Source organism: Hippocampus comes, unplaced genomic scaffold (assembly GCF_001891065.2).
Source record: "Hippocampus comes isolate QL1 unplaced genomic scaffold, H_comes_QL1_v1.1 scaffold111, whole genome shotgun sequence".
Classification (NCBI taxonomy): domain Eukaryota; kingdom Metazoa; phylum Chordata; class Actinopteri; order Syngnathiformes; family Syngnathidae; genus Hippocampus; species Hippocampus comes.
Genome location: NW_017805698.1, coordinates 2,588,662 through 2,614,616, shown reverse-complemented (window position 1 = coordinate 2,614,616; position 25,955 = coordinate 2,588,662). Strand labels below are relative to the sequence as shown.

General features: G+C 42.7%; 1 protein-coding gene across 1 annotated transcript in view; it reads left to right on the top strand.

Moving 5' to 3' along the window:
- Window positions 1–25,955, top strand: part of LOC109523356 (neuropilin-2-like) — a 90,954-nt gene that overhangs the window by 52,851 nt on the left and 12,148 nt on the right. The window contains exons 9-16 of the mRNA XM_019882458.1: window positions 3,320–3,495; window positions 3,725–3,898; window positions 5,001–5,145; window positions 13,463–13,537; window positions 14,451–14,615; window positions 18,420–18,688; window positions 18,962–19,058; window positions 20,534–20,566. Of these exons, the coding sequence (XP_019738017.1) occupies window positions 3,320–3,495; window positions 3,725–3,898; window positions 5,001–5,145; window positions 13,463–13,537; window positions 14,451–14,615; window positions 18,420–18,688; window positions 18,962–19,058; window positions 20,534–20,566 (1,134 nt within the window). The remainder of the gene's footprint in view (window positions 1–3,319; window positions 3,496–3,724; window positions 3,899–5,000; window positions 5,146–13,462; window positions 13,538–14,450; window positions 14,616–18,419; window positions 18,689–18,961; window positions 19,059–20,533; window positions 20,567–25,955) is intronic.

Here is a 25,955-nt window from a genome sequence, read left to right as displayed (position 1 = left end):
CATTGCTCTGGCAATGGGTTCTCCCGCTCAAAAATGGCTTCCAATGAGTAACGCCAATTTGACACCAGCTTTCTACAGACATTTGCTCCCCCAAAACGGGGTGTGGCTATTAGCGCTGGTGTTAGTAAATTAGGCATTGTTTATCAATGAGGACCATGTTACCTTATTTAAATATGCGCAAATACTACCGGCGCACCGAGCTGCATTCTACTTGGCATCTGAGTTAGTGACACTATCTGCGCATGCTTTGCGAATTAGACATTTATTTGCTCATTTTTACTGGTTAGCGCCACGCAAAAGCCACGCAATCTTAAAGTGTGCACCCTCGGTCGCGCGACTGAAAATGGAAGAGAAATGGGAATGGTGTGGTGTCCCATTTGTTGATCAAACTGCAGTAGAAATAAAGAAATCGGTGTGGAAATTTAAGGTGTGTGGTGCGTGCTAGTGTCACCCATCTTCTGTGTGCGCTGAGGGTTGAGGGGTGTTGCGCCATTGCTCATATGCGCAATTTACAGGGAACATTGCTTCCATGTCCACAAACTCCCGAGCACAGCGTTCTCAGGGATTTTCCACTTCAATTTAAACAAGTATGCTTTAGCTAATTTTCGTAAGGTTACTGAACTGCAGTCAAGCAACAATAGTGCGCTTGAAATGTGCTGCTATTTTCCGACATTGCACAAGTAACGTGCTATGAGAAAGGGGGATTCAGCAGTGTCCGGGGATTAATGATCACAGTCCTTCTTGCCCCGCCCACGGTTCTAGCAGTCTCCAGTATCTCCAATCCGTCAAGTGTCTGAGTAAATCATTCATTTATGAGAAAGCTGCTCGGCAAAATCATTTGAAGGCTGACTAAGCGCAGCTTTTCTCGCCACAAAAGTTCGAATATCGTTTTCATGAACACAGCAAATCTTCCTCAGCAAGTAACGCAGTATCTTTTGTTTCATTCCCCAGATGCAGACATATTGACAAACATGCACACAGCCTATCACAGTGCCCGTGGGGACACAATAATGCCCTATGCGGGCCTATAAAGGCGCACATAAAGGAGTCAGACAGTGACATGCCATTAACTTAAATCACACTTTTATGTCTCTCGCTCTCCTTTTTCTCACTTTCTTTCCATCCCGTCTCCATGGCACTGCTCACTTTTTCTTCCTGCTCATGCGTTTCGCGCTCTCCTATCTATCGCCTCCACTCTCAGCCTCCGCCGCCGCCGCTCTCATATTTTTCCTTTGCCCTCTCTCATTTTCTCGCCACATCTCTGCTCTTAAATCTTTGCCCGTTACAGCCTCATTCAAGTGTTCATTCCCCCCCGACCCCTCCTTCGCGCCGTCTTTAATCTCATTTTATGTCGGCCCTGCGGCATCTATCAGTCATTTGTTTATAGCGCCCTTATCGCTCTGCTTGCTGGCTTGAGGTTTTCATGTGCACATTTGGGAAAAATCAGTATGTGTATGCTGCTACAGTCCTGATCTCAGGAATGTGTTCACTTTGTGCGTAAATTCAACGAGTGAATGGGATCTTTATGTACAGTGGAATTCATTTGGCCATAATTCCAAAACGTGCTTGGCACAAACACAACAGCGCTCATCAGCAAAAAGACGCCAAGTCCATAGTGGCTGCATCCTGCTTTGGAGCTGTTTTTCCATCAGCTAGAATTGGGGCCTTAGACAAGGCGAGCGGAATTATGAACATCCTCGAACAGCAGGTAGTGTTTGCACAAAACCTTCAGGTACAGTATATGCTATAAAGCAAAAGTAAATAAATAAATAGAAGTCAGCTAAGCCTACTAGAACGTCTGAAATTTATTGGTGGATAATCAGAGGCACTTTAAATGGTAGCAAGTGTGTACAGACTCACATTTACCACGAGTTTGAATATGATTGGTGCAGAAGAGGGTTTGCACACTTTATTTTTAGTTCCCTTCTCAAAAAGACAAAAATCATTACATTAATCGTGAATAAAGTTGTGAACTTTTTTTTCTTGGTCTCAGTTGTGTACATCACAAAAACCTCCGACTTGAACTGCGGAAAAAAAAAAACAACTTTCAAATGAACAATAAGATAATTGAATTTCCTCCTTCGGTTTGTATTGCCCGACAGAGGGAGCTTATCCACTGTGTCGGTAGCTGTTGTTGTTTATTGTTGATTCATTATTTACTGCGGTGAGGTGCGGTTGCAAACATCACAGCATTAAACATTCATCTCCGCCAAGAACCGGAGAATGTCACCATCAATCATCGTCACCCTTCACTGTCAATATCCTCCCTCTTTATTTCCTTCTTTCTACGCACACCTTCTCTCCCATCCTTATTTCGCCTTCTAATTTTCTTTTCGCATTTGCTTGCCTTGAAATTCATTTGACCTTTTTGGCTTTTTTTACACCCCATTAAATTCATTTGACCTTTTTGGCTTTTTTTACACCCCCCGCCCTTTACGGTCCTTGTCCTTCAGCTCCTTCTCTCATTTCTCTCTTCCTTCTCATCCTCGCACATGATCGTTTTATAATCATATTTATATCATATTTTATCGCTGCCGTCATTTCAAATAAAATTCTTTTGGCGCTCCTCCTTTTTTTGTCGTCCTTATTATTCATGAATGCAAGCCTGTGGTTCTCGTTTGGCTCGAACACATTTGTCAGTCTAATAAAGCACATCGCTTTGACAGCGCCGCACTTTTATTTTGTTCTTCCGTTTGGGACTCAATTCCCCACAAAGCATCCTGTAGCTCGGCTGAAGTTTTGCATCGACTTTGTAGCGGCATGAAGGCAAAAATGCTCTGACGGTTTGATGGAAAGCCATTCAGAGGAGCTGCAAAGTGGAAGATTAGTTTAAAAAGAAAAATCACACCAGAAATGTCCCTCCGAGATCAAGCCTACACCCATCTGTCAGCTTTATCGATACCTCCTTGCCTTTCGAAGGCTGGGCGGTGCTGGATCTGATCCAATCTGACATTGGAATGCGAGGCAGATTGCATCCAGAACATTTTGTTAGTAATTATTGGAGAACAAAGCCAATAAGGATCAAAACAACCCTGACTTAGTAGTCTTGAGAGAGAAAAAAAAATGAAAACACCCACCCAAAGCATCTTCGATCTCCTTGCAAACTCATTTTAACGGGGAATGAGCAAAATAGCAATTCCCACCAGGTTCAGGAGTATTAAAATCTGAAGACCTTCTGGTAAATTCTGTTGTTTACGAACCTTATGTCCAATTCCGCAATCTGACCTACAGCATTTCATGAACTCCCCTTACACGTTGTGTCCACTTTACACTGATCACCAGATATGATATTCATGCGGATTTCATCTCCTCTATTCAGACGCTCCGTGCTCAGAGCTACAAGGCATGTTGTCTGGACTGCTGGCGGACTCGCAAATCCTGGCGTCCTCCATGAGGGACATCCACGGCTCCATGGGCGCCGCCAGGCTTGTGGCCAGTCGGTCAGGATGGTTTCCCAACCCAACGCAGCCCATCGCCGGAGAAGAATGGTTGCAGGTACGTTGATGGCTTCGTATGACTTCTCCGATTTGATAGATGACATGACAGGTTGGATGGATGGAATGGTTGGGTGGAGGGATGGTTGTTTGGTGTACCCTTGTTAGACTATCGTCGAAAAGTTCATTTATTTCAGTCCCTCAATTTAAACTGACAGAGTAATCAATCACTATGATTCCGTGCCATGGAAGGTGAATGAACAATAGATGCAACGTTGTTTGCGCTGCAGGTGGATCTCGGCGTGCCCAAGATGGTGCGTGGCGTCATCACGCAAGGTGCAAGAGGGCTGGAGGGCAGCACCAGTGCCGAGAACCGAGCTTTTGTCAGGAAATATAAACTGGCTCACAGTTTGACCGGAAAGGAGTGGACGTACATCACGGACAGTAAGACGGGCTTTGCGAAGGTAACGATTCTGTATGGACGGTTAGTCGACTCCATCTGCTGTCAGATTTAAGCGCTCGTGTAGTCCGATCATCTCCAAACAGGGATTATTGGTCTGTCACAACACTAATCCTGCTGAATGTTCACGAAACTCTTGAGTCTTGTTCAACTGATTTTCTTCACAGCTCACAAGCAATTTTGGCGAACTTTGAAATCCTCTTTCGTTGCCTGCCATGTAATTCTTGGGAAATGATATATATTACCGCTTTAATAATTCAATTTAATCACGGTGCTCCACATTGAGTCTTCTGTACTCTCTCTCTCATGCTGTTTTTGTCTGTCTGTCTTCGTCTCGTTCACTCATCCCCTACTCCGCTCTCATGGGTGTAATTAAAAATTGTCTTTCCTGCATCATCACTCCGTGCACTGTTGGCAGTCGAAGGCGCTGTGAGACGGGGGCCCTCTAAACTCTCCTCACTGAGGAGACTGTCTTTAAGAGCTGTGATAGTACTACTGAGTGTCTGGCTTTTCTGCCGTTTTCTCTCATCTGCCTGTCTTTTTAAATGAGCAACGTGGGAAATCCGTCATGTGTGTTTCACGGAGAGGACAGAAGCGAGAGTTCAGTTCATCAAGCCCGTATTGTCATTTTCCGCAGGCTTAAATTCTGTGCGATGTGGTGCCGTCTCGCCACTTTGATTGGCAATCAAAGGATCTTGTCTCTCTCTGTTGTTATTTTTATGGCACATGTCATGCTGTGCCGGGAATCGATAGTTCGTTGCAGGACCGTGTGACTTAAGGGGGACGTCTGCAATATTTTTATGCTTTAATTCTCTTGACAGTTTTACCTGCACTCTCCGAAATAGCGATGACTCGAGAGACAAGCTCTTTGATAGCAAATAGCAGAAGAATCCGAACTGTAACAGCTGACAGTCAAGCCAGCGTCTGTCATCAGCGGAGGCAGATTTTCTTGTTGACGGTCCTCAATACAGAGCAGCACTCGTGTTTATCCACATTTACCCACACAAAAAAAAAATCAAATTGTACTGCCACTCATCTTTATGACAAGAATTCCTAGAGAAGAAACAAAACATCAACCACTCTCTGTTATTCTTCTTTTTCGCCAGATTTTTGAGGGAAACAGCCACTATGATACGCCAGAGGTGCGACGTTTTGATGAGATAATAACCCAGTACATCCGAATTTTTCCCGAGAGGTGGTCGCCTGCTGGAATTGGCATGAGGATGGAGGTCCTCGGTTGTGACCTGCCAGGTAGGAGCATACACGACGTCATGCGACACAGGGCTATACTCACGGTCTCCATTTAAGATTGAGGTGTCCTCATACTTATCTGTTGACTCCACGCTCACAATTAATTGAATATTTTTATTCAAATCATGATATTACAGTTGTAAGTCAACTGACGTGTCACCACTCAGTCTTTAAATATTGTCCTGTATGCTTACAGTTGGTGTTTTATTGTTCGGTCGTCTTCCAATGTGTGTGTTTGCTGGGTTGGCAGTCCCAATGTTGAGGCGTGTGTGTGTGTGTGTGTGCGTGTGTGTGTGCGTGTGTGTGTGCGTGTGTGTGTGCGTGTGTGTGTGCGTGTGTGTGTGTGTGTTTAGCTTTTAGAAGCTTTCACTTTGTACGTTCCGCTGGTGAGACTGCGGTTTAGGTTAATCATCGTTCTCTGTTGGCATTTGCAACATGTCTCGACACGGATTATCATGTCTAGGTCAGGGGGGGCTCCCACCAGTCCTTTCCATCTGTGTACACTCCTGTATTGTTTATTTGTTTTGGTAATAACATATACAAAAATGGTGTAGTGAGATTTCAATGCGCATAGCTAGTAAAGGTTTCTGCTAGTCTTCAAGCTTTTAACGTTTGGTAACAAGCCATTGGTTCATAACAGGGCAGCGCAACAGGCCTGGATGGATGGATTTATTTAATGGGTGACTGATTGAATAAGGCAAGGCGAAGGCAAACGTAAGACACAATTATCAAATGCTACATACATTTTTTTTTTTGTCCTTTTTATTCCTTCAGCCTGTACTGTTGATACATCATGCGAGTGCAGTCCTTCTCTCTGGCCTATACAGGAAGTCAAAGAAACAAAAGGACAAGCACTTCCTTGCGCCCGTAATGGAGAAAAGCAAAGTTGCAAAGGCCACATTAAAAATGCAAGCGTAATGCTTGCCCTCCTTTCGCCTTCATGGACCAGTAGATGTTAGTGCTGCAGTCATATTGTGACAGGTGAAGGGAACCAATGGACGTGAAGTGGCCTGTTGGCTTGAACTGATGGGAAAGCGTACTAGTGAGCGGGGGCGATGGCGGAGACCTTGAGGGAACCGTATCGCCTCGGTGTGTTAAGACTGGCCGGCTGCCTGATCGTGATGGGAAGGGACGGGACATATCCTCCGGGTTTAACACAAATACGACAAAAATGCAAGGTAACTGTTGTCAAATACAATCTGGATAATCAATCCGGTGTTAGATATCGATATCATTTCTGTCGATGACAGAAATGAAGTTCTGCACAAATAAACGAAAATCCCCGCAGGCGCACTCCCACATCTTGTCGATGAGATTAATCTTTCCAGATGAGTGGACTCGACGGGGACGAGCTCTACATTTTCTCTCAGTTTCACTTCATTTGCTGTCACAAGTTATAGCCTGACATCTTTTCCGCGGACATCACGACCAAGAGCGTGACGCAAATTGATCTCTTGCCTATTGCAGTTGTTTAATAGCCTGTGTGGGTCTGCTTGCCAGATGTTTGCCTTCTGGATGCGATCATAGCTTTGGACATGATTACAGCAGCAGCGCTCACATTTTCACAGCATAGAAATTGCTCCTGTTACGGCATCGTTGAGCAAAGTGTGTTTTCACTTTTCTTTGTCATTGTTCATTGTCTTAAAGCTACAGGACAGTCCGTGATGCAAGGAGAGTGGAACTGAAACCCCTGACCTGGCCAGCCGTGCAATCACAATGGTTTTTTTTTAGTGTTAACAAAAACGTTCCCATGACTTTGTTGATATGCTCGACACTGTTTTTTTTTTTTCATCATTGTGCATGTCTGCGCTACAGCAGATAAAATATTTAACAGTGTGTATCGGCTTCAGTCCGTTGAGCACAGCTGTTTACATATGCGGCCGGCGCAACAAATAAAAAGACATTGAAGTCGAGGGGTACTCTCCCATAAACACAAAAGTCTTTGTGTGTTCAACCAGTACACGCAATAGAAGAAGAAAAGCAAAATAGAACAAGAAATATTCTCAAAACCACTGCGGTAGTTGTTGGGATATTTGTGGTGCGTGCTTGATTTAGCTAAAACTTCACAGATTACAAAAGCAATTATTGAATGCAGCCGAGTGCGCTCCCCACAAGGATCACTGCTATCATTATGCTGTTTTAACGTTGAAAGCTACGGGTAGCACCGTAAACTCCACGCACTTCACACGTGTTCACCAAAAGAACAAATCACTCACATTGATCCCTCACAAGTCGTTTGTGGGATTTTTCTTACATATTGGTGCCTTGCATTATTAGTTGAAGCATTCTTTGTTTGCGTGCAATTTCACATTTCAAATCCATGGAATTGTGTGATTGTATCTCAAATATCGTTTTGAAAACGTCCTAAAGCATGTACTATTCCGTTCTCTCACCTTTTGTTGTTTTCATATTTTACAATTAGGTCCCGTCACCTCAAGGCCTCAGGACGGCAAAACAATTTCCTGCTATTAAACAATCCCGGCAGCCAATAGCAATCAATGAACATGAGGTTATGCATTCCGCCTTTTTAGTGGGTGTGCACAATGTAGTATTTAGTGTCTCATTATTTTACCAAACCCTTGCTGGAGAAAATGGGGAAAAAAAGCCACAATATTATTTACGCAGACCTCATTTTCATCATTCACACTAGCTTTTGAGGCAACGTGTAATTGAGATTTTTAGTGGCTGTCAGATTTTGCTCATGATTTAAATGCGCAACGCAAGCAGAACATCTGCATCACTTTTACGCGGCGCCTTGTTTTTGGCAGACTGACAGGCAAATATGTACATACACGTGCCGCATGTTGAGATAAACAGGTTTATTTTTGTCGAAATGTTTTCGCTCTCGTTTTAGCTGAGAGCAGCAGTGTGTTGTTGAGGCCACTCGAGGGATATCACGGCCGTCCGTACAAATGGGGCTGCGAGTCTCAGGCGTCACTTTCATACACAATAACATCAGGCACCCAGACACAAATCTTATTAGAGACTGTGTGTGTGTGTGTGTGTGTGTGTGTGTGTGTGTGTGTGTGTGTGTGTGTGTGTGTGTGTGTGTGTGTGTGCGCGCGCGCGCGCGCGTGCGCGTTAAGCAATTGTTGATGTCTGTCGTTGCTGTTTAGTGTGCCAAAATACTTTTCGTCTATATTGCGTATGTCTAAGATAACTACGAATGATACTGCGGATTGGTAAATGAGCAAATGAAGACATCAACATCAGGACAACTAGTTAAGGGCCTCTTACGTTTCGCTTTGTCAGGCTTTCGTACTGCTCAAGGATAACTGGTCAAATTTCCATGAGTGAAGTCAAATTAAAAGGGAAGTAAATACGTTTTTACATTGTACTGTAATTGTGTATGACATCTAAGAGTCTTTGGTGTGTCATATTGTATACGTTTGGATTGCGCACATAAAACACACACACACACACACACATATGCTTCTCATATCATGGCAGATATCGCATTTAGTCATTCCAGCTTTCCAGTTAAATTCAAGAATTAGCTCTCAACGTGTGCTTGTGTGCGCGTCCACCATCACTGATAGCTTTCACATGTGAGACATGGCTCCATTCCAGATATATTCATGTGATTGCTGGAATGTAGCCTCAGCTCTGAACACACTCGGTTACTACCGTATGTCTCTCTCTGCCGGTCCCTTTTCACTGCTTCTTATAAATCCAACATATTCTTCTATGAAAATATGAGTTTTCTCATCAAGTAGCAGTAATTACATACATGTACTGTATCAGCCTAAGGTATTCTGTTAAGTGTTATATACAGAGAGAGACGGAATAAAACTCATCGTAAGCACTGTCAAATATTTCATTATTACTCGTGCTATCCACCATGAATGGAAGGAAACGACCTGCAAATATGCACTGTATGTAGATGGTGCATAATCATTGCCCTCAAGCCGATTCCACGAAGCCCAAGATGTGAGCTTCTGTATAGCAGCAGGTATAAACACATGACAAGCAATGGAAACTAATGTCAGCGTAGGAGGTCGACTCTGTAAATGCGTGTGGCTTCGCCGCTCCATCTCCCGGCCCTCCCTTTGCATTCCCTCTTCATCACAAGGCCGTAATCACTCCCATCTCTGCCAAGGCTCCTGTAACACCCCCACCACACGCAGACACACACACACACACACACACACAAACCGCAACCTCCTCACCTTCCCTTCACTCCCGACCTCATTATTCGTAAGGAAAAGTTGTAGCCCGTCATCGTGCTACTGAACGGAGCCATCTGTCTTTCACGTGTTTAGGTCTTGTCCTTTCAACTTTGTTCCAGCAAAAAGCAATAATACTGGATGTTGTTTATTTAGTCATGAATATGGTATCCATTTAGAGATGTAACAAAAAAAAAAACTATCAGAATCGAAAAATCGATTTTGATTTGACGAAGTGAATCGATTTTTTTTTTTTTTTTTTTAACATTTTTAAATCATAGCATCCTTGGATCCGATTGCACCCCATGTATCCAGACACATATCCAGTCGGCTTTTATGAGAGATGGACGACAGACACAAAATGGAGAATGTACGTTAAATTAGCTGAGCGTCCTTAAATAGCAAACATTATTAACTAACTAGGTGACCAAGAATCCCATGGCCATGACAAATAAAACACAATCTTATCTAATACGGGTGCTATTATAACGAAAAAAAAAACCATGATCCGTCCTGAGTAATACGCTCGAAAATTTTACATTTGAAAAATGTGCATTCATTAAGAATATTGTCCTCATGAGTGAAGTTGCGTGTATCCCAGCCATCTTTGGGCGACAGCATGCTACACTCTGGACTGATCGCCAGTTCACTGCATTGTCTATGTACAGCGTTAGTTTCTCTTCCAAATCCTTCTCATTGGAATTAGAATCAGAATAATCTTTTTTGTCCAAATATGTAAAATCACACGGGGAATTTGAGCTCCAGTAGTATTGCAGGAACAAGCAACTATGACAAAGACGTGACCAGCTAAGTATAGAGAGTCTTTATGTAACATCATTCAGTTCATTAACTCAACTTGTGAGTTCAATTTTCTCCAACTTGAAAGAAAATTGCTACCAAGTGAATCATTAATAAATTACTGGAACAAATATGTAATCTAGGAAGGTATATACAGTATAGTCAGCCATGACCTTGTTAAAATTTGATTGACAGGCAATGTGAAAGCCACCCGTGGTCAATAGCCTACTTAGTGTAATGGCTTCTGCAACACTTAAACTCATTTCCTGCGGTTCTTTGTGATTGTTAGCCATTCACTGCCAGAAGCGTCTTCTCTTGATTGTGAGCAAGACACTTAAGGCGACGATTACAAGCCTACACAATGGGCCGGGGAGCAATTCAGCATCAGTGGTCCTACTTGCATCGTCTTCTTTGGAGCATTGTCGGGCATGTCAGTTTTTTTTTTTTTTTTTTTTGGTTTTTTTTTTAACACACTGATGGATTTCAAAGTATTATCGGCGTGCAGTTTTAATGGATTTCATCCATTAATACTCTTGTACTTACCTATTAAACGCTCCTTGACAGACGGCATTATAATTCAGCATCACCAAAGAATTTCCCACAGTTTTTATCAAACCCTTCGGCATCCTAATTCGTCATCATATCGGGTCTAAAATTTTAAGTTGCAACATATTTGAAGTCATTTTGCTTCTTAAAGTTGTCTTTAATCACCAAGTCATAATTTTGCCACAGGTACACTGACTTAGTTCTGCAGTTACGCCGAAACAAAGATGTTTAGTCTGTCATTAAATCCTGAAAAAGAGGAAATCCCCACACCATGCGCTATGTCACAAAGTATTCACAGTATTTTCTCTCTGTTTGACACACACACACACACACACACACACACACACACACACAAAATGTGGGTAGTCATTATTTAAGCAGACAGAGGTAGATTTATACCCAGAGCTCTTTCCATAATTGAACAGTTCTCGTCTCTCTGTTTCCACCTCAGGCTGCTTAGTCAGCAGCTTTAGAATGAAGCCTGAGGCTGTGTGTGTGTGTGGGGGGGGGGATGGGACTCAGCACCTGTTTCTCACTTGAAGTTGCAAGACTTTTGCTCCACGCGCAGGATGATTATTGGAATCGAAAAGAAAATATAACCAACAGCCTGAACAATTCAAAACATTTTAATAATTCGGTTGATTGGATCATATTTGCACTAGCATCGTACAAACTGATTCGGAGAAAGGATTGAAACAGATTGCTGGTTAGGACAAAAATCAAGCAGATGAAATGGAGCTCCAGGATATGGTTGACAAACGCTGTGTGTGGTCATTAATATGGAAGGTGACGCTGAGGCACTTGAATAGGTGATGTCTTTCATGTCTTCATGTCTGTCTGCCCTTCCCTATGCTCACTTCCTCTTTCCCCTCCTCAAGAGGGGGGTAATTACAGAGGTAAAGGGCACTGAATTAAAAGCATTTAATGTCAGCTGCCGGCAGCTACTTATCCTGTGTTAATATCTGATCCGGTGTCGTGACAATTGACTGTACTTGTTCCTGCATGCACCGTATGCGTGTGTTGGGACAGTAGTCTGAATATTTCTTAAAACTACAAATCCTTCCATTGTGGGTACAATCGAGAATCCACACCGTGTATTGACTTAAACAAACTCGCATCGGACTTCTCCGATTTTCTTCTTGTTTTCTGCTCTCACATTGTTGTGTGATATCACCTATAGAAAGTCTGGTCCAAAAACGCGGTATGCCGCCAAACAAAAAAAAGTCAAACATTGTAATGTCTTTATTTCTAAACATATCTCCTTCAACCCTTTTATTTGTCTGCTCCATTCTTTCAGGCAATTCCTCCTACTTTTTATTGAAGTGTATCCTATTGCGAGTAGCTATCCTTCAGTTACGTGTTAAATTAACTGGTGTGAGAATTTGGAGTCCTGTCTGTTGAATGAAGGCACAGTATCGGAATGTGATTGGAGGAACAAATTGTGGGTGTGGCCGGCAACCAAGTGCAGGCTGGAAAGTGAGCTCAGGTTTGGAGGCGAAAGCGTGCGCAGCAAGTGCTTGATTGAAAAATTAATGACATCATTTATTAACTGATGTCAATTTAGCGTCGACTACAAAAAAAAAAAATCTGAAGTCATTCAAACCCTACGATATATCAGATTTATGTGGTAGTAACAATACTGACCAGTGAGAGGCAGTATTGCAGTAGAGCATCCAAACAGTCAGAAAATACAAAGAAGGAAATGTAGTGAAAAAATACACACAGATTTGCGATTGTCAAGATTGAACAAGCAAGAAGTGGAAGGGAAAAAAACAAATCATTCCGCACCATAGGATCGTCACTCGGAATTATCTTTTCGACACAATCAGGCATTGGCTAATTAGGCTAATTGCACCACTTAACACGTAACAATTTTGAATCGACGGCATCAACAACTTGAAAAATGCCACACAGCAAATGAACGTTCATTCCTAACCACTTTTGGTCTCATGAAGGCTACGTATTAAGTATAAATATTACTGCAAGTAAAGGTTCAACAATCACGCATGCAAATCATCAAGTGAGTTGTGAAAACTCTCAGTACAGTAAATGTCCAAGCCACTGTGACATATACTGGCTGGTGTGTGCAGGTGCCACCAGACCACAGCAGACAGCATGTCAGACACTGTGGCTGGAAGAACATATGAATGATACATACACATGACATTCAGCATTCCTCAGGGAGACGAAAAAGAAGTCGTTTAGACTTCACTTTCTGTGTGTGTGTTGATGGGGAAGGGAGAGGCTGAATGTTTGTCCCCAAAAAAAGCTTCTGAGGTACTGCTGGAAGCTTAAAAAAAACTGATGAGTGAAGGACAGAAGATAAGAGACAGTACTTTCCTGAAAATAACTTGGTGACAGGAACCAGATAAACATATGTCGACACTCGGAGCATGTGTGTATGCGACCATGTAAGGGGCGCAGGTTAAACATTGAGCCGGTGTTTAGAAAAGCGACTTTGGAAAAGTGGTTATCACGGCCAGTTTACTGACAAAGCCCACAGCTGATGTGTTGGTGTTTGCACCACTCTTTGATTTATCGTGGGCCCGCTGACACCAAGGTCGCCGTGAGTGCGCCATCTATCATGTGTGTGTGTGTGTGTGTGTGTGTGTGTGTGTGGCAAGTGCGGAATATACTGTACTTCATAAGAATTTAAGATGAAACATTATTCCATCAAATAAACTCGTGGTGGTGGTGCTAAATCCTCAATGGTATTAGTCATATGTAAGGTGGTTGTGTAATCCGTATTAATTACACTTTACATCTTTTTGTTGTTTTTTTTTTTTGTTTTTTTTTTTTTTTCCCAGAAACAACCACCATGCCTGACACAGCGACCCCTACGCTGCCCAGGGTGGAACAGTCCACTGCAGCACTGAGGCCTGGTAAACACACACACACACACACACACGCACGCACGCAGCCGCAATCTCCATCCAGGCAACCAGCCCATACGAGGCTGCACTTAAGGTCAATCTGCTGATGTCATCGTGCACCGCTGGGTTTCTGCGCTTTGAAGTCTGCTGGAATCAAAAGTCCCTGATGAAGCTCTGTGTGAATGAAAATAGGATCTCGCGGCCACCAGACCTCACATCCTCTCACGCGCGCACGCAGGCTTCACATGAATATGACAGAGAGTGGCTTCTCTCTGGCAAGTCATCTTACTGGAAAATGCTATTTTATTGCCCTTAAAAGTGCATGCATTTGACTTCATGTACTGGAATACATTCGATTCCATTTCCGACAGTGTCCTCGTTTTAGTGAAATATTCATGCTTGTCCCAACTAATTGAATTGTGTCCATGAGATCTGAACATCTATGAAAGTAGTATAAAAGCGGGATGTCTCTTTTAAGCCTTTATAGGGACCTCATCTAATGTTATGAAACATGTCAACTTTTGTGCAAGCTTTTTGAACTTCTACGTTATACAGATGCAGTATATTGTCATATTTCTCTGGTTGTATTCCCTCCGTGCATTTTCGCTGACACTGTCACTATATTCACATGCGTTTGGTAATAGTGCCTTATTATCTTTATGATCAAGTTTTGTTTCCTCCGCTGAGAATGATGGTCCGATGCTGGCACAGGCAATGACAATTTGAGACATAATCTCAAGTTACCAAATGTGGTTTCCTGCCAGCTACCGCACATAATTTACCCAAGCCAGATGTTAGGACACAGAGAAAGAAAAGAGGGAAGTCGGCGGTCATTGAAATTGGTCTAACATGACGTAAAAGATTTTTTTTTTCTTTTTGTGAAAATCAAACTTGACCGCATGTGCGTGTTTTTGTGTCGTAGCCACCACTCCGTCGCTGTGGGCCGTATGTGACTTTGAACAGAGCCTGTGTGGCTGGTCTGCGGATCCCCAATCAGCTGTCAGCTGGTCCTTGCACATCGCCGGGAGCAGCGCTGCCGGTCATAGCCCACATGAAACCAGGCTGGATCTGACACTGGGATCAGAGAGTGAGTACTTACATGTGTGCCAGATGCTTTTTCAGAATTCACGACGGATATTTCCATGTATGAACGGGGTGACCCCAGGATACATGGCTGACTCATCCAGATTTCGATCGATTATTCTCTGCCTCCAAGCCTTGTAGTGTTAAAACATTTCGACAAACACTGACATATTCACGTTTAAATGGGCTACATTGGGTTTTTTTTTCTTTTTAAAACTGTTATTGTATGTTCAAAAAGAATACTTTTGTCAAAACACCCCATGGCTCAATCATTTTAGAACCACTTTATGCACCCGATTGATTGTTGAGCTAAACTGAGCCAGTTTTGAGGGGAGTGGCCCTATCTCATGCAAGTGAGCATCCCTTTAAAAGAGGACAATGCAACGAAAGATAAACGCATATAATTAGCAAACAGGCCCACGTTTCACACAATGTGAATTTGTAAACTGAGGCGGGGGAAGGGGGAAGTTAACAGGGGTGGTGACCCTGGGCATCCACCTGGGGGTGGGCATCTACATCACAAAAAACATGAGTGTAAATTTTCGTGGAGGCTCTCAGTCGTACAGGAAAGTTCCATCGTAGAAAGGGTTCTGTCACAGGTACAGATGACGACTGACAGAACCCTTTCTACGAGTGTAAATTTAAAAAAAATTATGTTTACATACAATATGAACCATTATATCTGAAAATGTCAACAAAATCCTGCATAAAAGCTCTCCAGGCAGTTTGGTTTTGGTTTCAACAGTCTTTTAACCCTTTCATGCACCACTAATGATAACCTGCAACCTGATAGCATGATAAGCTGTCCACTGTAGTAACCGTTGTCCCTGAAAGGGTAAAATCTACTTGTAAACGAGCTGTTTTTACTCAGTGTCTCAAGCTACAATCTCAAACAAATTCCAAAAGACCAATGGAACTGTGCCTCTTTAGTAAACTCGCTCTTCTCTGTTGCCCACCAGGTCTTCGACATAAACAGTGCCTGCCAGCAGAATACTGGAGCCATTTTTTTTTTTTGAAAGAGGGACAAGAAAAAAAAAATTGGCCTGACCCAAAAACTCAATTGATTTTACCAATTTATCACCCAGCTCTAACTTTTCGTGACACTTTTGATTTGTAAATGATTTGCCTTAGCTCAGCAGAGGTTGAGAAACACTGATTTACTCCGCCATTTATTTACTCGAGTCACTGATTTTGTGGCTACTGTCATCCAGTGCGGCATCCAGTTCATTCATCGTCTCCTCGTCCATCAGCGTTATCACATCTTCTCACAGCCTTTTCCTGTTTCTGTCACTTGTGCTCTTCACGTGTGTTCATCTTTATTAAGACGGCCCGAGGTATCCTTTGCTTTTTTGTACAAACGCACGCACACACACACACACACACACACACACACACACACACACACACACACACACACACACACACGCACGCACGCACGGGGCCCACAGCGGTCAGATAAATCAGATGATGGCTCTGACAGAAGTGCAGCCTTAGCTCTCCAGCTCTCCCTGAGGCTACTTGCAGACACAAACACACATATTTAACCACTCAAGGTGGGTCGGCCCACATATTGAACGCTCAAGAGCCCCCCGCCCATGCACAGACATGACCTTGCCATATACCGAGGCTTTCTATTTGGTTATCAAAGCCAAACACTTTCAGGTTGACTGCACAGCTCCGACGTGAAAAGACAGGCTGCACGCGTGCATGTGTGTGTGTGTGCGTGCGTGTGTGTGTTTTCAAGGCTTTCTGACTGTGCGAGCTTATGAGAAAGCATATTTGGCAGTAAGAGATAGAGGGAGAGCGAGTTTCCTGTGAGACAGCAACATGACATTAAGTCGTGTTCTACAGCCACATGCGCCCAGCACCCTGTCTGCAAGCCGTCTCCCTATGCAGATCAAAACCCCGCACTTGTCACTGAAAGCTCTTTTGAGCGGCTTTAAAAGCAAAAAAGCCCGACCTGAACAGAACGGAGCCCGAGAAAGGGATCCTTTTGATCTCAGATAGGCCGTGACTGAATGTTATACCCTGGTGAGTTTTTCACAGAAAGAACCTCTCCACGGTCGACATTCCTGTAATTGAAAAGCAAAAGAAAGGAGTTTATAAAGGCAGCAAAAAAGCCACTCACAGCCACTGACTAGGATATCAATTTGAAACACCTAATACATTTGCTTTGAATTGCTTTAGGTCAAATAGGTGTCAGCTCGCTCTGGGAGTCTTATCTTGCCTTTTCAGACCCGAACACTATTTTGCCCTGTAATTGTGTCACTATGTATTAATTATGGCAAAGTTCACACGAGTGGCTGCGAGTCTGATGACTCGTGTCTGTCGACTGGTGGATGTGACCTTGATGCGAATTTGAAACCAAAAAAAAAAATGTAGTGCCTACAAAATGTGTGAAATAATAAAGTGCTCGAGTCGAATATAATTGAAGGTGATGCAGGCCGTCGTCCTCGCTTATTTTAATAATTTGAAGGAAAGTACAAAGTGTTCCCCGCAAAAAAATTATCATGGAAAATAAGAACGTCTCAGTAACTAAATGTCCTGGGGAAAAAAAACCCAACATTTTTGAATTGAACTACGCTGAACTAAATGAACTTCTCAGATGCCTTGAGATGCGCCTATAATCGAGTGTATTGAAAAAGTCTCCACGCCCCTCTTTGGTATGTCAATTGAACAGTCACATTCCCGGTCTCAGTTGCTTATTTTGCCTTTCCTTTCAAAACGATTTCAATCTATTCCGTTGAATTGTACAGGTCACATTACTGGTGGAAAAGGTTTGAAAATGATTTCTCTTGGGGTACATTTTTAATCTCACAAAAACATGGCATTTTAACATCGAATGTGTCGACTTTTTATATTCACTGCATATCACGACGGTCGAATCTCGAGAGGATCCCCGTGCACAAGTGCAGCACCCACGGATCATCCCAAATACAAACCGCGATACTTATCATTTCACTCACACACAACAAATCTCTCGAAATGAGCTGCATATCGAAAAAATGAGCACGCATACTCACGTGAGCACTAATACACTCCCTCCGAGCGCCTCCGCCTAGTTTGCCCGTGGAGAGTTGTTAATTAATTCTCTTCCTTTGTATCTTGGCCAAGATCAAAAGAAAAGAGAGGAGGAAACAGCAACTTTTTTTTCTTCCCTCCCTCCTAAATGTACTTAATGAGCAACTGTAATTTAGGTCTCCTTTTTAATGCCTCCAAGTAGAGAAACAGAGTTAACTCAGCCCAAATACATTATTCATTAGATGTGATATGTTGTCGCTACCAAAGCGGATGGATGGATGGATGGATGGAGGGAGGGGGGAGGAGACAGAGAGAGAGAGAGAGAGAGAGAGAGAGAGAGAGAGAGAGAGAGAGAGAGAGAGAGAGAGAGGCAGGGGGGTGGGGGGGGGGGAGGATAAAGGTATTGCACTGTATATTTGTCTGCATTCATTATAAGAGCTGTGTATGTATGTGTGTGCGCGGGTGTGTTTCCTGTGAGTGCATGCGCATTTGTGTGGCTGCGGCCATTAGTGGCCATGATGAAATGGTGGTTTCATTTGCGGCTTTGCCACATACCGCAGAAGGATGGTGGTAATGTCCTCAGCTCCGAGTAACCACTTCCAGCTGTGATACAAAGTCAGTTGGGCATTCCCCCCCCCCCCGCCTCTTGTGAAATGAATTGCTTTGACCGATTCTATAATGACCTGCAGTGGGCCAGAAACATACCCCAAAAAAAGTAAATATGTACCATTTATCTAAATGGGTGTACCAATAGTAATTATAAGACCCCTTTCTTTCTTTCTGACAGATTTCTCAGGAAACTACCTCCACCTGGACGCTGGGGCCCACACCCAGCGCAAGCGCGCGAGGCTCCTGAGCCCAGAGGTGGCCCCCGAGCAAGGCCCGCTTTGCCTGCTCTTTCACTATCAGCTGCAAGGCGAGGCGCTCGGGAGCCTGAGGGTCCTTTTGAGGGACGACGACCAAGAGGAGACGCTGCTGTGGTCTTTAAAAGGAGATCAGGGGCCTCAGTGGAGGGAGGGCCGCACCATTCTGCCCCAAAGCCCCAAGGAATATCAGGTAGATACTTGAAATTAAGCCAAGGCACCCATTTTGCATGAGAAAAATCTCACGGTAAGCCACCAAACAAAAAAAAAGGTCACAAATAGTCTGCTTGGTGAAATAATGACAATCTCGTCTCCAAATCAAGCGTTTATTATCATTGTGAAAGGCAGAAGGTGTGACGTAGCTTATGTACAGGATCTCATTAGAACTTGACATTCAGGTAAGATAGCGCTGTAATCCAATTGATCTCATGCGCTCCTGTACGTACATATTTCGTCTGTGGCGCAGGTGGTGTTTGAAGGTTTTTTTGAGCATCCAACCAGAGGCCACATCCGAATAGATAACATCCACCTGAGTAACACGATCAACCTGGAGCAGTGTACACGTAAGTCTGGAAACCTATTGGACATCTTTTTCATCGCAACCCCAAAGATTGTCTCTCACCAGAGAGTGAATGCAAGCAAGTCGCAATGAGGAAATCACGTTAGCGTTTGCGTTTACAGACATTAAGAAGGCAAAATAATAATGAAACTAGGCCAGAAAGTGCCGTTGGGCACGATTCTGATTTATCTTTTATTACACATCTCTCTCCTTTAGTTTTCTCCAGCATCATTCCACCCTGTAATTTTTCCGATTCCCCATCTTTCTTCTCCTGGTCTCTCATGTTCCCTTTCCGTTCCGTCTGGGTCATCAGCAAGCCTTCAAACAACAAATGAAAAGTGCCTGCGAGCAACATTTTGAGCGAGAGGCTGTGTGTGCGTGACGGTCTGACACACACGCAAACACGCACAGTTATCACTACTTTTGCTCGTCTGTTTGAAACAGAGAGAGACCTGCAAAGGTTGACTTTCCATATTTTCTCCTATTGTGCGCTCGCCTTCAGTTTGTAATGTGGTGATACTCGATGCCCCTTCACATTTGAGATAAAGCTGTAAACTTTAGCCTGTGTTTCAATATTTGACATCTACCGCCCCTTTCAAAATCGTCCGTTTTCCCAGCCGTTCACCGTCATGATTTCCAGCATTGACAAAGGAAACAATGAGCGCATTCAAAAACGTTTTTGCGCAATTCTGGAAAGGACTATTTTGAAATTGAGGCATTAAAAGGCATTCGTTCATTCATCCTCCAAACCGCAGCTCATAAAATGAAAAAGGCACATATGGCTCTAAGCTGCATTTCTCCTCACTTACTTCTATATTCAGATTAATATAATTTCAGGGCGATTGACTGCACTTAAAGATAAGACGCAGCCGCTAAATTGAAAAAAAAAAAAAAAGAGATGCACATACCCAAGCCACACTTGTCGAGAAGCTGCAAAAGTCCACATTGTAACATATTGTGAATCGTTTTTTGATGTTTTTTTTTTGGGGGGGGGGGGACTTTTAATGACTGTAATTTCTCGAGACTGTCACACTCACATGTATAGACCCTCCCTTCTATGCCAATGCACGAATTTCACAATAATCGGAGATGATCTGGGCATATCTGGGAATTCCTTCCTTTTTTGGCTTTCGCGAAGTTTTGTGAGACCAAGCCCTCCGAGAATTGGGAAACGCCTTCACTCTTGTGATCGTTCACAACCGAGGGCGAAGGGGTAGAATTGGGATTGGCCCTAAATGTAATCGCGGCATCAAGCTTGTTAGCCCATAAACAATCCATAAATTTGTTTAAGACGCAAGGGAAAAAGTAGCAAGATGTCATCCGGGAATAACGGGACTGATAACGTACTTGACTTTTGACTCCTCCCATCATTTATTTGGCAAAAATATGAAGTGCCAGACTCTTACCAGCATTTTGAATTCAGTGTGATAAATTGTCATTTAGTACTTATTGTTTACGGTATATTTTTCTCCCCCACAGAGACTTTCCACCCCATGACTCCTGACATAACAAGTAAGATTCTTTTTGCTTTCCTATGCCAAATGTTTGCTGCCTGCTTGTTGCTAAACTCAAACTGAAGCCCTGCACCATATTACCTCATCTGTGGACATTTGATATCATATAAAGAAACACAAACATTTCATACACAAAGAAGCAGATGGAAAAAAAAAAATCTGTTCCGATGACTCAATTCCAGAACGGCAACGTTAACTCTAAACATGTACATCTAATTTGAAACTCACTGCAATGTTCCAGCACGCCTCTCAGTGACAAAGCTTCCAAAATTTATTTTCAATGTTTGCCAGACTGCAGAGTCTTCGGTTCTGTCCTATATGAATGGTTTTCATCCCTCAGTCGTGTGTGTGAAGACTGTGAAAGGAATACTGTATCAGTGGTGTTTTTCAAATGGAATGATGGAACATCGTCCGCGGAAAAACAATCATACTCTCTTTCTGCTATCTGATATATAGATATATTTTTGGAATTCCACTTTCAGCCGCAGATTAAATAATAGAAACAGTCATCATAAAGCGGCACACTGCACAGCATTTTTTTTCCAAGCGAGCAGGTGCACCAATATTAAATTATTATTCCTGGTTATAGCATAGCCTAATGACAAATATTGGCACAGAGCAGTCGCAATTTTTGAATAGTAAGCAAGGGTTCGATGATGCCTTCAACTTCGATAGAGAAGTGATGATATCAGCCATTGTCTGGGTGTCCAGTCCCGCGGCGCGGTCCGCCTCCCAAGCAAAATCAGTTGGGAGAAGTTCGAACTCACCCTTGATCCTATTACGGGCAAGCGCCATTGAGAATGGGTGGATGATGTCACTGGCTTACGACACAATGTTTCACAATTGCGTGCAATTTTCCACTCACTTTTTCGATTCGAGTGGCTTCACCGAGCCTGAATTGCTGTGGATATTGTAGAAATGTGTTCTTCATCACACACACACACCACACAAAAAAAAAAAAAAATACTGATGCCAGCAAATATAGTACACACGTCATCAACTTGGCATGACAGAAAAAAAAAAAATCAACTTTTGGCCTTGCTGAGGAACGTCAGGATTTGTTTTCCACATGCCAACGTCTAAACTCGGCAGGGGTGTCTTGAAAAGAAACAAACAAAACACCGATAGTGTTTTTATGCGCCGGCTTTTGTGAGAAAAGATGAGACACATTGTTTGACTGCTGTCACCACGGGTGGGGGGTGGTGGGGGGCTAGCGGGTTGGTGGTTGTTCCATTCCTATAAATAGTCTAAACAAAGGAGGAAGTAGAAAACAAGTGACTGTTCCCTCAGATAGCCCATTCGGGCTCATTAACTCTTAATCACATTTTAGACTTGAAACAGGGAATGTGCTCTCCAAAATGTGAAGCTTTTGCATGAGAAATCAATATATTCTTTGGGTTGCAAATATTGACATTGGAATTGGTGTCAACATGTGATGAATACGCAGCGTCGAAATCATGACGCAAATTCAATCGGAGATTTAAAGAACAAATGTATACTGGGTGTGCGTGATTGATTGATAATTTTATTCCTGTGTTTTATTTGAAGGACTCATTACTCTCGGTATTTCAAAATGTCCTTGATGAACTTGACTAAGAATTACTGTGCCAGTTTTTCATTATACAGTCAAACCTTGGTTTTCGAACGTCTCGGTTCTCGACCAATTCGGTTTTCGACCAAAAATTTAGAGTTTTCTATGCCTCGGATGACGAATAAATTTTGGTTCTCGACCAAACTGAGCGCACTTGAATGCACCACTTGATTCCTCTCGCCTTCCTTACACGAGGAAATGACGCTTCCTCGGGTAGACGAGGAAGTGACGCTTCCTCGTGTCGCTTTCCATTGTGACCAGACGTGTTCAATCAACTTTTTTTTTTTAAAAAGAGCGTGGTTTCGGTTTTCGAACAATTCGGTTTTCGAACAGCCTTCTGGAACGGATTATGGACGAAAATTGAGGTTTGACTGTATCTTGATTGCCTGAGCTCCCACCGACTACGTTCACGTTGACTCGCACCCGCAAGTTTTAGTTCATTGTCGAAACATCCGTTCAGTCGCCGGATGCAAACTCAATGAATCAATCAAACTTTACTTATATTGCAGTTTTCATACGTAAAAAAAAGAAAGAAATGCGACTCAAAGTGCTGTGCAATTAAAACTTCAAAATGACAATGTGAAAACATACACAGATCTATATCCCCGCAATCATGCCTCTGCTCGCACACCCAAAATGGAGCTAGTCTTCGTCTGCCTCACACCTTTTCTACCTCATCCTCTTCTCCTATTTCCTCCACGTGTCCTCTTAAAGCTCCATTTTCGTAATGCTTTCCTTCATCTGCCCAAAACCGAAAGTCACAGAGGTGAACGCATGGCATGAGCGTTTGCACGACAATGTGCAGCAATTGCTTTGGCTGTTTGCATCATCCAAAACCATCTGATGAAAAGAAACGAAAAGGAATCATGGGTGTGCACACACCTTGCTTGTGGGATGCAGAGGAGTTCTTTGCATTTGCATTTGTTTGCGTAGGACCACCCCGGAGAATACGTGACATTATTAGACACGCAATAATGTTCATCACTATAATGTGCACATTTCTGCTCTCCACTGCAATTACTGACTATTCCCGAGCCAGTTTTGAAAGAACAAGACAACATTCAAGCACTTAGTCTCAAAAAATAAAACACATAACATTTTTAAAAATCACGATTTTTTTTTCAGTTCAGCTCAGTCATTGTGCGAAAGACTACGTGTTAAAACATCTTGTGTTTGAGTAAGCCAATAATCATGATGTATATTTTTCTCTTGCAATTCTTTAAATAACTAAAAATATCGAACCAATGTAAAATCTGTCACAATGAAACATGTTTGCAGCTACACCTACAGCAGGATACACAATTTTTCTAATCTGGAATAAAATACAGGCCTATGTAGCCCAAACCCGTTGGATGTATAATTTGGGATAGTCAATATAGTTTTCATTATGTAAAAAGCGGACTGCACGCATACAGGTATTAATTTAACCGATTTATTTATTTATTTATCAGTTTATTTATTTTGAGAAAACACAATTTTTTTCCCCTCATCGTGTGCGTTACTGCTTTTATATAGTGTCGATCATTGGATCTCAACTGTTGTCATCCTGGGACTCACGGTTTCCTATGTTGCAAATTGTTGTGACCCACGTTATTAGAAGCTAAGAACATTTTTTTTTAAATTTATTGGTAAATATAGCCTCTGAAAATACACGTGCAGTATATCCATCCATTCATCGTCGAACCGCTTTGATATTTTTAACCACCTTTTAAAATGAGTTTGGTCGTTTGATGTACCGTCAAAAGCATATTGCTAGCCCTGACGTCCCTCACTTGGAAGCACAGTCGCACTTTATTTGTTTCGTCAACTTTTCGCTAGAGCTCAGAAAATACAAAGAACAATAAAAAGTTGTAGCGGTAGAAGAAGAAGGAACAGAAGAAGCTAGGCTACCTGTATCTGATTATTTCCAGTTAGCTTATCTACATTGTGGTTAGCCTAGCTACATTACTGTTGCAAACTAGTCTCCTTGTCATTTTAATGTGCTGAATGACTTTCACCCAACACAAGTATTTGGTTAGCGTTCGGTTTCACGTCACAATCAGTTCACAATCAATTGGTGGCTCATCCGGACTAGGTGTTGACCAGCAGATGTGGGCATTCCGTCAGTACTGATGGAAGTTCTGTTCATCAGTCATTGATGGATGCCCACTTTGCTGCCGAATGACGGGAAAATATTTGACGGACTAATCACCAACTTATGTTACTAACCGGAGGTAAATAACTGGCCAAGCGATTATAAGAGTCTCCTTGGTGTCATGATTTGACGGAGAAGTCCTCTATAGATGCCATTGACACGTGTCACAAATGTACCCTCGACGTATCAGCATGAGTACTATGACCACAAATGTCCGATTTATGCGTTAGGTTTAAATATCAACACCGCTACGCTTCACAACTTTGATTGGTTGCCATGTCAACAGAAATCTAGAATCTTTTGTTTGAGTCTTACATTTTATGTCTGTGTGTTTATTTGCCTCGGCTATAAAACTGTATGGTTCTGGTTTTCTGTTCAATCTTGGTGAAATTATTTTTTTCAACCATATTTTTAAAAAACTATTACTTCCGGTTTGGCTCATTTATGCCGGATGTAGAGAGAGCGAGAAAGATCGCTGGAGTCGCGAGGTTAATCTCATGTGAGGGACTTTTATTATCTTCGATGACTGAGCAGCAAAGCGCACCCGCTACATTACATTTTCTTTATTTATTGAATTAGTTGATTGTAAATAAGCCCACTATGGAATATCTTTGTTTTAGTTTTCACAATACGAGACGTGGTTCTTCACCAGTGTGGATACACTGCTTGTGCTGCAAATGCATGGAAGAAGATTTGACGGTCCTAAAATAGTGGCGATGAATTGGAAGAAATGTACCCTCGACGTATCAGCATGAGTACTATGACCACAAATGTCCGATTTATGCGATAGGTTTAAATATCAACACCTGTCTGTACGCTTCACAACTTTGCAGATGCGCTGCCGCTCATATTACCTTCGATTGGTTGTCAACAGAAATCGAGAATCTTTGTTTGAGTCTTACATTTTATGTCTGTGTGTTTATTTGCCTCGGCTATAAAACTGTATGGTTCTGGTTTTCTGTTCAATCTTGGTGAAATTAATTTTTTCAACCATATTTCTTGAAACTATTACTTCCGGTTTGGCTCACTTATGCCGAATGCAGGGAGAGAGAGAGAGAGATTGCTGGAGTCGCGAGGTTAATCTCACGTGAGGGACTTTTATTATCTTCGATGACTGAGCAGCAAGGCGCACCCGGTACATTACATTTTCTTTATTTATTGAATGAGTTGAATGTAAATAAGCCCACGATGGAATCTCTTTGTTTTAGTTTTCACAATACGAGGCGTGGTTCTTCACCAGTGTGGATATACTGCTTGTGCTGCAAATGCATGTGACGTGGTACGTTCTCGAACCCCAAGTGGCTGTTGCCGTCGCACCGCCACAGAAAAAGAAGAAGCAGAGGAAGAAGAGTTGACGGTCCTAAAATAGTGGTGATGAATTGGAATTGAGCGATGATGAAGCAAAGTTGAAATAACGACGACAGAGTGACCAGCTGCCGATGACTGTTTTGGTTTGGCTTGGAATAATGACAGTCTGACGATGGTGGATGGATGCCCAGGGTCTGGGACCAATGATAGACCAGCAGAATTTACTGATGCACCCTCCTCTGTTGAACACAAACATAAGGACTTGCGATTGTAAATATTGACCAAGTTTAACGATTGTTGGCATCAACACTTTTCCAAGTTGCTTGCGGGGGAAGGGGGGGGGGGGGGGGTAGT